Consider the following 15,000-nt stretch of genomic DNA (forward strand, 5'->3'; position numbering starts at 1 on the left):
TCGTCTGCTTTTGTGAAACACACGTACAGTGTTTCTGCTGCTGTTAGAGCGATCATTCACCATAAACCCACATCGCTTTTCTGCTGGCCCGCCTCGTACGCTTCACAGGTTGCACAGGAATCAGAAATGAGTCTTCGCTTTCCAACTGCATCATTTTCATCAGTTTCTACCTGCTGTTAAAATTATACTACATCTGCTCTAATATCTACTGACATCAACAACCATCACAAAGCAGCAGCGAGCTCCGGAACAAAGCAACACCAGGAAAAGTATCTAGGTAGAGCTGTCTGATTCGCTGACGTCAGGATTGTACACACGAGTCTAGCATTACATTCACTTTCATGTTATTCCAGGTTTGTTTTTGTTTCACAGTGAAGTAGCAAGCTACAAAGCAAATACACAATAACTGATAGTGTCGGGTTTAGTTTTATTAGCAAGTTAGCAAACTAAAATTACCTAGATATTGGGAACTTATGGTTCAGGCAGGTACCGGAACATTTCTTCTTAAGGTTCAAGTAGTTTTTTTTTTTTTTTTTAATGTGAATTAAATGCTATTATGCCCTGGAAACACTGGGAAAAAACAGCACTGCTGGATAAAAGTATTTTTTTATTTACAATTTATAGCAACTTTATTTATATTTTTAAATCTCTTCATCTTTTTTTTAATTATATAACTGTATTCAACTCCTAAACCAGACGCCCTGTGGAACTTTCTGGAAGCTTTTTATATTCTGTCTAATGTGACTGAGGAAGCAGTGAATTGAGTTTTAAAACAACAGTGTCTTTCCCAAGTCAGAGAAACGTTATTTACATTTAACAAGAAATTCCATGTAATAATATTTTATCAGATTTTTACTTTGGGTTTGTTCTGTTCCAGAAAAGTTCTCTGGACACACAGTGAGAATTTCTATAAAGCTGAACATACTCTGAGTGCTTCTGGTGTCCTTTAAGCAGCATTTCAATACAATTCAATATAAATTTCTTTTAATAACAACAGAGGATGATCATTTAAGAATGACGGAAAACGGGCAATAAGTGTACAACGTATTATTTGTCATGTCTACACCAGAATCGGTGTCAAACTACAGCTCCCAGAATACAGCACGGCCTACAAATATGGCCGCCAAGGACTACAACACACGGCCATCTCAGCCACTCTCGTGTTCATGGTCTCCTGATGACTGATTACTGACTGCACCTGGACTCAATCACAGTCTCACTCGCAGTAGAAAACCACTCTGTGTCGATTCTCGTCAGTTGCTAATGAGCTTTTATTACTGATCGCTGTCCTGCTGTTGATTTCGTTTCTCTGGAGGATCTGTGTTTATTTCTGAAACAAACCTGATTGTGTTTAGAGTCAGGGACACTTTAACTGTAAAAACTCTCAAAACCCTGAACCCTTAACAAAAAATTTATTTTAATAAGTAAGATAATATTTTGGTTAATTATTAGAAAGACAAAGTTTTTTTTTTTATTTCGTAACTTCCCCTCCATAGAACACATTTTTATTAAAATTCACATTAGATTCCAGATGTAATTGTTTATAATAACTTTGATAACAGTGTGCTGTGGTTTCCATCACTGCAGACGCCCTGTCTACACTTCACACACCCCCGGACTCCGCCGCTGAGAGAACCGTGGTTCTAGTGAAGACACTAGTCTGGCTAGTGCGATTAGCATGGCATGTTGGTGACATGAGGAATAAACCACCATCCAGATCACATCTGCTGCTGTGGAGCTTCTTTCCTGATGGTGTTCAGGGTAGAGAGGTTCCAATACTGTGTGTGTGTGTGTGTGTGTGTGTACCTGGGTAGTTCCTGATGAAGCTCTTGTACAGGTCTCCCAGTTCTGTCCCTGTGATGTAGCGTTTTGGGTCGTCGGGAGATTTAAAGTCCAGATCGTATTTTCCTGCTTTGTGGAACTCCGACGCTGCAACGTCCATCCCGATGATGATCTTATCCGGATAACCTGCCTTCTGTATAGCAGACTTTAACAGCTCCAATGCTACACACACACACGCACACACACGCACACTTTTTCAGTTTTTACACCTTTACAGGAAAATCAGGTGAACTTTCCTGTGTAGTTTGTTTGATTGTGTGCTAAACGTTGTGTATAAACGCATGTGAAATATAACTGATTTTTCTGTAAGGGACGACAGCTGGCTGTGTTTATACGCCACTAAACTCACGCTTCAGTTTCACTGACCTCAGCCGTACTTTAGTGAAAATCATGGTGATTTGATATAAAATAAGTGTGATGAGATAAAAGTGCTCTTACCCTCGTTATTCTCCAGGATGTTGGGGGCGAACCCCCCCTCATCCCCCACGTTGGTAGCGTCCTTTCCGTATTTGGCTTTAATGACGTTTTTCAGGTTGTGATAAACTTCAGCACCAACTCGCATCGCCTCGCTGAAACTGTTCGCTCCCACTGGCAGGATCATGAACTCCTGCATGGCCAGCTTGTTCCCAGCATGAGAACCTCCGTTAATCACATTAAACGCCTGTGCGCGCACACACACACACACACACACACACACACAGTAAGATCATGACCTTCTGCTGATAATGACAATATCATGCAGCTAAAGGTAAGCATGGAGTCATGGTGATACATAATCACAGGAATATGGTGAGGTGCTTGTGGTTGGATGATGGAGGTGGTGTGTGTGTCTGTGTGTGTGTGTGTGTGTGTGTGTGTGTGTGTGCCAGTACATACAGGTACAGGCAGGATGACGTTCTTGTTTCCTGCGAGGTCAGCGATGTGTCTGTAAAGGGGAACTCCTTTCTCCGCTGCTCCCGCCTTACACACCGCCAGAGACACACCGAGGATCGCGTTAGCACCAAACTTAGCTACACACACACACACGAGAGAGACAAACACGAAGAAGTAGAGTGAGACAAAGCCATAAAACAAGTTCTACTGAGTTTGTGTAGATAATTTTTTATTAAGCATAGCATAAGTGTGTATGTGTGTGTGTGTGTGTATGAGAGAGAGAGAAAGATACTTACATTTGTTCTCAGTTCCATCAAGTTCCAGCATAAACTTATCAATCTTCTCCTGCTCGACCACACTGAATTTCTATCAACACACACACACACACGTAACACACATAAGGTCATGGTAATCCCTAATACACACTAAGCTGCAATGAATGTAGTGCGTTTTTACCTTCTCAATCAGTTTGGGACCGATGTCCTTATTGACATGATCTACAGCCTTCTGAGTGCCTGTCTCACACACACACACACACACACACACCACAATTACATTTAGAAAAATAGTGAGAGTGAGAAACAGAGAAGGACTTTGAACCTGTGTGTGTGTGTGTATGTACCTTTGCCCAGGTAGCGGGTCTTGTCTCCATCTCGGAGCTCCAAAGCCTCGTGAACACCAGTGGAGGCTCCGCTGGGAACAGCAGCTCTAAAGAGACCTGAGAAACAGAGAGAGAGAGAGAGACACACACACAGAAATAGATAGAGAGAGAGACACAGAGAGAGATGTTTAGATTTAGAGGTTCTCTAGGTGTCAGTGAAGTGAATTGTTTTGAACAAACACCAGTGAGATCAGTGATGGAAGGAGAACCGAGGCACCAGAACTCTCAGCCCAACAGACCTCCACCGAGCATAATGAAGGTGACCTTCAAGCACTGGAACACACTGCTGCCCCATTTCACACACACACACACACACACACACACATTCTGGTGCACTCTGCCTGTATTATCCTGAGATCATCACCTGGCACCTGTTCCTCCTCTACAGCTGTGTGTCAGAATACTGAAGAACACACTCTCGGACCGGTACCTTCCCCACACCCATCCACAAGATTTTCACCTTTTGTTCAGCAGGAGATCTCACATTCTGCTGGACATGTCTGTTTGTGTATGTGTATGTGTGTGTGTATGTGTGTGTGTGTGTGTGTGTGTGTGTGTGTGTGTGTGTGTGTGTGAAACCTTTGGCTGTGTAAAGGTCGACCTCCACAGTGGGGTTTCCTCGAGAGTCGAGGATCTCACGGGCCTGAATCTTAGTGATGGACATCCTGAGAGAGAGAGAGAGAGAGACAGAAGGAGAATGAAACATTCAGAAACAAAAAAAAACTTTTGTTCACTTGCTTTCTGTTTGTCTTTACACACACACACACACACACACACTTGCAGCTGTCCCTGTAGATACAGCTATCTAAAGAATCCTATTTATAGTGTGTGTGTGTGTGTGTGTGTGTGTGTGTGTGTGTGTGTGTGTGGTCAGATACTGTCATTGTAGAGTACTTCATTATCTCTGCCCTTTACATTGCAGACGTGTGTGTGTGTGTGTGTGTGTGTGTGCAGTTAGGAGTCCTACTTTTTCCTAAACTTAGTGTGAACACATTCCATCCTCAGGCTGAACGCCTGTAATAAATTGTAATTAACAATTTATTGTTAGTTACAATAAATTAAACTCATATAAATGCAACAGAATTAAATATGGTCTCTCTCTCACACACACACACACACACACACACACACACACACACACACACACACACACACACACAGTAACTGACTCTCACACTCCACTCAGATGCGTCCTTTAGCTCACCTGCCTCTCCTCCACCTCAGCTGACCAATCAGGACTCAACACCTTATCACCAGCCCAAGTGCCCTCGGTGTGTGTGTGCACGTGTGTGTGTGTGTGTGTGTGTGTGCGTGTGGGCCAAGAGTCCAGTTCATATCAGTGCACATGTTGCGCAGCAAGTGTATGTGACGCAAAGTGAGTGTCTAAACTGGACTTTGCTCGCACACACACACACTATAGATTAAAAATGTAAATGCTAATAGCATTACAATAAGTGAAGAACAGTGTGTTCTACAGCCTGACTCAGAGGACATCACTGTACGATACAGTAATAAATTCATTGGTTAGGAGAATTATGTAAATCACATATATTTGCATATTTTTCAGAATTTCAGCACGCATTGTAATAACACATTCAGTGATTGGTCAGGGGCTCATTTGCATATTAAACAACCTGATTACATCACGTTAGTAATTACGACTTACACATCATACAGCACAGACTCAGTGTTACTGTACATCACAGTTCTGCCTTCAGATCACTGTCCTGCGCTAGAGCTTTGCCTCACACAACGCACACACACACACACACACACACACACACACACACACACACACACACAGCTGTCTTACTATTTTTGTGAGGATCTTTCAGCTCTTTTAGGTTTTTAAATAAAAGCTACAATTTTTGTAAGTTTTGTCAGATGGGGTCATTTGGTCCTCACCAAGGTTAATGCACACACACACACATACACACATACACACACATACACAGAAATGATGCAGTAAAGTGAGTTGCGTTACCTGGTTCAGTCGGTGTATTCAGCAGTGTGTGTGTGTACGTGTGTGCACTGACTTAGAAAACAGCTGCCCCATTTATAGTCCACCATTCCACAGCCGTATATGGTCTACTGGATAGGGAGCGTCTCAAAACTACACACACTCATCATGCAGGAAAACACACACACACACATCCTTCATGAACTGACTTTAATTTAACTTAGGGATAACAAATGAATTGGTGTACTGAGTGTAAATAAAAGGAAAAACATTCAGACTCAATAAAATAATATTGTAATTAGAAAATGTTCACATGATGTAATGTTTTAAACATGTATAAATAACTTCATGCAGTCAACATGTTTAGGAATATGAATGTCAGGGAATGTGTGCTGTGTGTTATTCATGATGTAGCTGGTTTGGGTTGCTAACAGGAAGTGAGCAACTGACAGGAAGTGGGTGCAGTGTGTGTTGTTGAAAGCGTTTTCTTCACTGCTTTTGGATTGTCGTGTGCACACACGCTTTTATTCTCTTTTCATTATTTCTTACTAAGAACAGTTTCCCACACTCCTGCGCATCGACTTCCTCTCACACCTCGGCCATGTTGAACACCGACATTACACAACGGCGTGTCATATATCCATCAATACGATGCAACACAAAGTCAGATGTTAAAAAATACAGCAGACAATAAAAAAATGAGAGTTACAATGTTGTTGTTGTTCCTCTTTCGGCTGCTCCTGTTAGGGGTCGCCACAGCAGATCGTTGGTCCGCATATTTGATTTGGCACAGTTTTTACACCGGATGCCTTTCCTGACGCAACCCTCCCCAGTTTTATCCGGGCCTGGGCCCGGCACCGAGAGCGCACTGTTGCACGTGGGGTCGGTTCCCTGGCGGGGAATCGAACCCGGGCCGCGGCGGTGAGCGCGCCGCGGCCTAAACACTCCGGGGACCTTATCACAGTTACAATAATAAATCATCTCATTTTGGAAAAAAACAGACGGCATATTTGATGTGTATATAAATCACAGAGATGGGAGTGCCTCCACCACGGACACACACTCATCACACTAAACACATGTAACACACACCTCATATTAATACACACTGACTGTTTTGACATTTATTATAAGCAGTTGTAGGGGGTGTGGCTTTGTGAGTTGGATTTGATCATTAGTAGCTCACATGACCATAACATATCTGTAGGTTAAACCTATTCTAGGATCTCAATAACGTACCTAAAATGTGTTTGAATTTCACATTCACTGGTTTCTCCACTTCAATAACAAGTAATATAACCACCAATTTGCATCATGCTAGCTAAAGGCTAAAATTCTCTCATGCTTCTGTCACACTAGTGAGTTGCTCAGATCTAAATATAAGGTTTACCAAACTGTTATATATAAAAATAAAATCAACACGGTGGTCGCGGCCATTTTGAACACAACAACAAACTGTTTTGATATTAACTTTGAAATATGAAATTATATCATTTTAAAATTTTTACACATATTTTGATGAAAACAAAGATGTTAGTTTTATTTTGTTTTAATTTTTCTCTCAGGGATTTTTTCACAATTGCTGAAGTCGTGTAAAACTCAGACGCTCCCTTTAACACTTAAAGGTCAAAGTTCACTTAAAGAAAGAAATGTGACAGTGGGATTAAGTTTGAATTGAAAGGGCAGTCAAACACACACACAGGCTAAGTTTAGATTCACTGTTATGGGTGGACATTCTGAAACATTAGACATTTACACACAAGTAACCACACACACACACACTTGTTTATGGGGACAGTTGTGTAGTTATGATGGGAGGACTTCACGCACTAGACAAGTTCCAGCCATTCTTCTGCTTGTGTGTGTGTGTGTGTGTGTGTGTGTGTGTGTGTGTGTTAGTTTCGCGTTTCTACTCCTGATGATTATTTCATAATGCACAAAATAACACAAAAACACACACCAAAAACTCATACACACTCAGTCATGATCTCAGAATAAACTTTGTTATCTTTATTGGGCTAACATTTGAACATTTGTTCGGTTCAGCATCAAAATAATAAACTAACAAAAAAAATCTAATAAACAGATGCCTGAGATGAAGCTCCGCCCATTCCTCAATGAGTACCATCAATCAACCAATCAAATTGACAGGTGCTGAATCGATCCATCACATGCAGCATGTTCTCCAGATTCACTGAGAACACCCTGCTGGAGTTGCCTGGATATGTGTGTGTGTGTGTGTGTGTGTGTGTGTGTGTGTGTGTGTCTGAGAGAGAGAGGAAGAGGTGTATGGAGGTTCAGAGATTCATCTTCCGGAGGTAAGCAGTCATATCGTAGACGGGAGGATTGACCTTTCCTCCATGAGCATCTTTCACTCCTTTAGCTATGACCAGAGCTGAGAGACAGCGAGAGAGAGACAGCGAGAGAGAGACAGCGAGAGAGAGACAGCGAGAGAGAGACAGAGTCAGTTCATTAACCTCAGAAAACTTCTCCAGTGCACATTAATAATGAGAACCAGCCCAAACAAGAATAAATGAAACTCAGGGTCGAAGTTCATTTTCCACCAACTCAAGAAAACTACAGCGATCACCATGACAACAGCAAAATCACCTCCAGGATCACAGTGGACAATGATGTTCAAGTCTACATGATACTAGTTACTAGTTTATTTTAGTTTACTTTACTTACATGGTTATGTTGGTCACTGTTGCACAGTTTGTAAAGATTATTTTTATTACCAGAATGTCTTTATCTACATTTTTTAACCGAATATATTCAAAGTTTATCTTTTCTTTTCTCAAAGTCCATTATAATAGCAAAATCCTCATTAATTTACTTTAGTCCCACATGATCTTTTAGTATACAGTTGTGGAAGAGTAATAACTAATTATCACATCTGGTGTCACGCAGATGAGGATGGGTTCCCTTTTAAAGGTTTCTTCCTCATGTTGTCTCAGGGAGTTTTTCCTCAAAACTATTCCTTCTGGCTCATTAGAGATCTACAACTATATCTAGATTTCTTTAAAGTGGCACTGTGAATATATCTACTGATAAAAGTGCTGTTGGGAAAAAAAAACTGAATTGAACTGATTTAGTCTATCTGAACCCTCAGTAAATTAGTAAAGTCCCCATTAGTCTACTTTAGTCCCCATTAAACCAGTAAATTAGTAAAGTCCCCATTAGTCTACTTTAGTCCCCATGAAACTGGTAAAGAAAGGATGGTAAAAACCAAGTTCTGTTTTTGTGCACTTTGTAGTGCAGGGTTTTTGCACCCTAGAGTAATAAAGTGTGGATCTGTGTTGTGTTTTGTGTGTGTTACCTTTATTTGCTTTGCCAATAGTGAAGGGAAAGGGATCAGGGTCTTTATCTGAGGTCTTCATTTTCACGTCCATGGTGTTCTGTCCATCCACGTTAAGGGCGTCTCTCAGCACTGTGCACTTCTTGCCTGCTAAGGTCACTCCATTAGCAAATAAACTGCTACGGTCATTTGCTATGAGTGCCTTCACCTCCGCTGCCTAGAGAGAGAGAGAGAATTTGGAATTATGCTACAGTACACACACACACACACACACACACACACGTTGTAACATGTAGGTGGATTTTCGCAGAGCCCCGCCAACCTCAACACACACAGACACACACACGCGCAGATACCTACATCAACAAACATTCCTACTGTAGAGCAGTTTCGTGTCTCATCATGCTTAGAGAGTGTTGCTTCATTTAAACTTGTCGCGCACGCGCGCGCACACACACACACACACACACACACACACACACACACAGTCACCACAAGAGAATTATGATGAAAACATTGCTTAAAGCAAAGCTAACATTACAACACACTAACACACACTTGACATTTGTCTAACTGGAACTAAACTTTTCAGTTAGATTAGTGAGGACTTGATCACTTTAATGATATAATAAGGACTACTATTGTTGAACGATAACTAACCAAGTGTAACAAGGACTACGCTAAAGTAGACAAATAGGACTAGTGTGTGTGTGTGTGTGTGTGTGTGTGTGTGTGGCATAGTGGTGGTGTAATGGATAGTAAAGACATGTGGAGACTTGAACAGGGGAACAAGCACAGACACAAAATCTCTCTCTCTATCTATCTCTATCTATCTCTTTCTGTGTGTGTGTGTGTGTGTGTGTGTGTGTGTGTGTGTGTTACTCCTGCATGGCTGCATTCAGTCAGTGAAGTATGGAGTGTGTTCATCATATGACACTGAGCAAAAGCAAGCATGTAAGGAAGAAATTCTCTCTTTGTCTCACTCTCACACACACACTCACACACACAGTCTCTCTCTCTCTCTCTTGCTAACACACACAATAAAACTATTAAAAAAAAACACAAAAAAAAACCCCTCTAAATTAAAACTAAATTATGTGATTAAACACACGCGCTGCTAATTGGAGTGTTGTGCAGGCTCAGCCGGAAGTGGGTCGCACCCTCTTGAGCCCCGCTGCACTACTTCCTGCTTTTTTATTCGCGCGTGACCAAATAAGGAGCGGTTTGGCTGCAGAGCTCACAGCGCGCGCACAGAGCTGCTCAGTTTAAGGGAAAAACCGTTTGATCATCCCTGGACGCACGAGCCCCGAACCAGTGAGACACACACACACACACACACACACAGTATGGAAGTAAGTGTCGGGGTTGGTGAAGATAGATGATGGTTACACACGCGATACGCTTAAAGCGAAGCGCGTGCACATGTCACGTCTCGATGCTCAGTCAGCTTATCACACACAGAGGAAGAATCTAAACCACGCCCATTTCTCCATCCGGCTCATCACTAGCTAATGAAGCAGTAATAATTAATAAACAGTAGAAACATCAAAGCACCAGGTGCGCTACGTCACAGAGGTCCGCGCGCAACGGTGCTTACACTGGCACAGGATAAATTCATGATGTATTCAGTTGCACGCGCATATTGGCGACTTGCAGCGTGTGTGTGTGTGTGTGTGTGTGTGTGTGTGTGTGTGTGTGAGAGAGAGAGAGAGAGAGAGAGACAGAGCGCGTACCGTGACCCCGCTCAGCCAGCCGCCCGGTGCTGCCGCCCACACTGACTCCTGTCCCGGCGTGTGCCCGATGATGACGGCGTCGTCCAGCCACTCGCTCTTGATCAGACTCTGGATGTAGCTGTCCCAACTCATCTTTCACTCTGCTTTTGTTTTTGGAGCTTTAACGGATTTAGAAAATGTAAAAGTTATAAAGTGTGTGTAAAAAGAGAAGTGAAGTGATGAAGTGAGCGCGCGCTCGGTACCTGTGCTCGGATCCTCCTGGTGACTTTAAGCAAAGCTGCTGCGATGCAAAAGTGAGCACGAGGAAGTTGCCGAGAGTTTTATACTGCAGGCTCAGTTCCGCGCGCACGCCCTGCCCTGCCTCGGGGGGTCACTTCCGCAGAGAGAGGGAGAGAGAGAGAGAGAGAGAGAGAGAGTTTGTAAAGATGAAACGTGTCTGTCTCCACGCCGTTAGATAAACCGAGCAGAAAATTCCACAGGGAAAAGTTAAAAAGCACGCGCACACCGTGAATCTCTCCAAATACAACGTGCACGAGACTGATGATCAAAATCTAAACACTGACAACTACAGACCAAAGTTTAGCTCCAATCCTGACCACACACACATATATATATACACACATGTATACACACACATATATATACACACATGTATACACACACACATTTCCCAATCTGGACAGTTGAAGATTAGCCATGATAACCATAAGAGCCTCAGATTCCTGTTCCTGGCTGAGAGCAGAGGAACCTGATGTGGTCTTCTGCTGTTGTAGCTCATCCACCTCAAGGCTGGATGTGTTGTGCATGCTGAGATGCTGAGATGCTTTTCTGCTCACCATGGTTGTAAAGAGTGATTGAGTTACTATAGACTTCCTAGCAGCTCGAAGCAGTCTGGTCATTCTCCTCTGATCTCTCATCAGCACGGCGTTTCCATCCACAGACCTGTCCTCACTCAGGGTTTTTAGAGACTGTTGTGTGTGAAAACCTCAGGAGATCAGCAGTTTCTGAAAAACTCAAACCAGCACATCTAACACCTCCAACATCCATGGCATGGTTAAAGTCACAGAGATCACACTTCTTCTTCATGCTGATGTTTGGTGTGAACATTAACTGAAGCTCTTGACCTGCACTTGCAGGAGTTTATGCATCGTGCTGCTGCTACATGATTGGCTGATTGGATAACTGCATGAATGTGCAGGTGTACAGGTGTTCCTATTAAAGTGGACGGTGAGTGTATACACCCATCATATTAAAACCATTTTCTGTTTTTGTTTCGAGTTATTTGTGAAAAGTTCTGAAAAAGCTCGTAGACTTTTTCACTACTGACTTTAACTACCTGAATGGAGTGCATTGTGTATTTGACTTCCTGTGTGGAAAGCACATGTTCACAAGTTGCATTTGAATGTAAGCACACACACACACACACACACACACACACACACACACACACACACACACACACACACACACCACTGGTTCCTTTGTGAGCATGTTTAAATTATTTTAAATAAAACACTGCTGCTCTGTGACCAGAGCTCCATAAAATACGGCTGCAAGAGTGGAGCTCCTCAGCGAGACACTCTGATTGGTTGAGAGATTTAAACGTGCATCGAAACGGTCACTTTCCACAACGGCACTAAAGAATGTGGATAAAAACAGATCTGTAATGAAAATGACAGTGAGAGCGACAGTTCTCTGTTTCTGTTTCTTCTACAAATGTGCTAATGGAAGGAAACAAGAGCTCATTAGTCAGGCTAGGTTCATACAGGTTCATCAGAAACCAACTGATTTTACTTTTTAACTGTCTGATCAGTAGCTGAGACCATTAATGACTAAACTGTACCTCCTCTCCACCTCCACCGTACATCTTCTCCACCTCCACCGTACCTCTTCTCCACCTCCACTGTACCTCCTCTCCACCTCCACCGTACCTCCTCTCCACCTCCACCATACCTCCTCTCCACCTCCACCGTACCTCTTCTCCACCTCCACCGTACCTCCTCTCCACCTCCACCGTACCTCCTCTCCACCTCCACCATACCACCTCTCCACCTCCACCGTACCTCCTCTCCACCTCCACCATACCTCCTCTCCACCTCCACCATACCTCTTCTCCACCTCCACCGTACCTCTTCTCCACCTCCACCGTACATCTTCTCCACCTCCACCGTACCTCCTCTCCACCTCCACCGTACCTCCTCTCCACCTCCACTGTAAACTCCTCTCCACCTCCACCGTACCTCTTCTCCACCTCCACCATACCTCCTCTCCACCTCCACCATACATCTTCTCCACCTCCACTGTAACCTCCTCTCCACCTCCACTGTAACCTCCTCTCCACCTCCACTGTAACCTCCTCTCCACCTCCACTGTAAACTCCTCTCCACCTCCACCGTACCTCCTCTCCACCGTACCTCCTCTCCACCTCCACTGTAACCTCCTCTCCTGCTTTAAACCAATCATACTCTGGCATTATGACATTATAAGGAATAACACACTCCAGACTGTGCTGTTATATGAAAATAATCCAGGCCAGGATGGAGTGATGAGGCACGATGCAAAGCAGAGCTACTGTTCCCACCTGAACTATATTATTTTCATATAACAGCACGGTCTGGAGTGTTCTATTCCACTTATACCACAACACTTTGCCAATGATTACAATGTTTACTCTATTAATGAACAACGTGTCGCACATTTTAATGGGTTATAATCAGATTCAATGTTGTGGAACATCCGAGAGACACGTTAGCTCCAGTCTTATAGATAACTCACAACATCAATAATCCAAAGGAATAATTTTTATCCTTCGTGTTAAACAAGGGGTTGGCCCTGTTTGGCCACACCCACTTGGCCACACCCCAGTTACTCATCATGTTAATCGGACATCAATGTGTGCATACTCGTCTACATGAAAACAGATTCTTTTTGTGTATGATACACTGGCTCAGAGAGAGAGAGAGAGAGAGAGAGAGAGAGAGAGTGATGTTTAAAATTTTCATGAACAAGTTACACACAATCAGGGTGTGTTTTTAAGGATTACTGCAGGATCACAGCCACACTTCTGTAAATGATGATGTAAAGTTACAGTGCTAATAGTGAGAGACAGGCAGAGACAGACAGAGGCAGAGACAGACAGAGGGAGAGACAGACAGAGGGAGAGACAGACAGAGGGAGAGACAGACAAACGGAGAGACAGGCAGAGAGACAGAGAGAGACAGACAGACAGACGGACAGAGAGAGACAGACGGACAGAGAGAGAGGCAGAGGCAGGCAGAGAGAGAGACAGACAGAGGGAGAGAGGCAGAGAGACAGACAGAGGGAGAGAGGCAGAGAGACAGACAGGGAGAGAGGCAGAGAGACAGACAGGGGGAGAGAGAGGCAGAGAGACAGACAGAGGGAGAGAGAGGCAGAGAGACAGACAGGGAGAGAGGCAGAGAGACAGACAGGGGGAGAGAGAGGCAGAGAGACAGACAGGGAGAGAGGCAGAGAGACAGACAGAGGGAGAGAGAGGCAGAGAGACAGACAGGGAGAGAGGCAGAGAGACAGACAGAGGGAGAGAGAGGCAGAGACAGGCAGAGAGACAGACAGGCAGAGAGACAGACAGGCAGAGAGACAGACAGATCTGTAGTTTAAGTCCCTATTTAACGCTTATGTAAATAAGTTAGTGTTCCACTGAGAATCTTTAATTACAGAGTGAGTCACTAAAAATAAACTTTTAATCTCTTAATAAAGTCAGTTTCTGACTTCTGTTTGTCCGTGTTCCTGTGATGCTCAAAGCTAGTGAAAAGACTTTAGTAGGTTTAAAGTGGACTGTATTTCAGTGAACTGAAGCTTAGGGTTCACTACAGTGTACTATATGTTCTTCACTTCTGATTAAACCAGGACAAGAAGTAAAGCTGAAAAGAAATTTAGATTGAGATGTGTTGTGTTTACTCTGATGACTCCTTCAAAATGAGTAAATCAGTTTTTAAAATTATTAATTATCAATTCAAAAAATAAATTATCTTTAGTAAATAAGTTACAGGTTTTAAATAAATAAATACATTACTAGACTGAAAGTGGACATGTGAAATGGAGCAGGTTCTCCTCTAATCACTCTACAGCTACAGTGTGTGTGACAGTGAGGGTGAATTTGTTGATAAATATACGCAACACACACCGCTCTTTTCTCAGAGTAACCTCTGATGAGGTTGTAGTAGACGAGCTGTGACAGGAATGCAGAAACAAGTCCAAAGAAAAAAACATCAACCAGTGCACTGAGGGTCAGATGAAACACCACCCCATGCTGGACCACGCCCCCATCACCCCCAACCCCCGATACATAACTGTTTAAAAATAACTTAGTAAAAGTAAACCAAAGAACAAAAACACACTATTTACAATATGCAATAATGTGAATTATAGCATTGATCATTTATAAGAACTATACTGAGAGAGAGACACAGAGAGACAGACACAGAGAGAGAGCGAGACAGAAAGAGACAGACACAGAGAGAGAGCGAGACAGAAAGAGACAGACACAGAGAGAGAGAGACACAGAGAGAGAGCGAGACAGAAAGAGACAGACACAGAGAGAGCGAGACAGAAAGAGACAGACACAGAGAGAGAGAGACACAGAGAGAGAGCGAGA

At 43.1% G+C, this 15,000-nt stretch overlaps 2 protein-coding genes across 2 annotated transcripts in view; both read right to left on the reverse strand.

Annotated features, from left to right (window-relative positions):
* eno3 (enolase 3, (beta, muscle)) overlaps positions 1 to 5,480 on the reverse strand; it is a 25,528-nt gene extending 20,048 nt beyond the window's left edge. The window contains exons 1-8 of the mRNA XM_053240516.1: positions 5,361 to 5,480; positions 3,956 to 4,041; positions 3,338 to 3,433; positions 3,172 to 3,230; positions 3,012 to 3,081; positions 2,719 to 2,852; positions 2,281 to 2,503; positions 1,807 to 2,004 (exon numbers count right to left, since the gene is read on the reverse strand). Of these exons, the coding sequence (XP_053096491.1) occupies positions 1,807 to 2,004; positions 2,281 to 2,503; positions 2,719 to 2,852; positions 3,012 to 3,081; positions 3,172 to 3,230; positions 3,338 to 3,433; positions 3,956 to 4,040 (865 nt within the window). The 5' untranslated portion in view covers position 4,041; positions 5,361 to 5,480. The remainder of the gene's footprint in view (positions 1 to 1,806; positions 2,005 to 2,280; positions 2,504 to 2,718; positions 2,853 to 3,011; positions 3,082 to 3,171; positions 3,231 to 3,337; positions 3,434 to 3,955; positions 4,042 to 5,360) is intronic.
* Positions 5,481 to 7,325: 1,845 nt separating this feature from the next.
* pfn1 (profilin 1) lies at positions 7,326 to 10,759 on the reverse strand. Its single transcript, XM_026911966.3, has 4 exons — positions 10,610 to 10,759; positions 10,368 to 10,525; positions 8,656 to 8,851; positions 7,326 to 7,731 (listed from the first exon to the last, which is right to left on the reverse strand). The coding sequence occupies exons 2-4, from the start codon at positions 10,497 to 10,499 to the stop codon at positions 7,634 to 7,636; spliced, it is 426 nt and encodes a 141-aa protein (XP_026767767.1). The 5' UTR covers positions 10,500 to 10,525; positions 10,610 to 10,759; the 3' UTR covers positions 7,326 to 7,633.
* Between the last annotated feature and the right edge of the window lie 4,241 nt (positions 10,760 to 15,000).

This window comes from Pangasianodon hypophthalmus, chromosome 16 (assembly GCF_027358585.1).
Source record: "Pangasianodon hypophthalmus isolate fPanHyp1 chromosome 16, fPanHyp1.pri, whole genome shotgun sequence".
Taxonomy (NCBI): Eukaryota; Metazoa; Chordata; class Actinopteri; order Siluriformes; family Pangasiidae; genus Pangasianodon; species Pangasianodon hypophthalmus.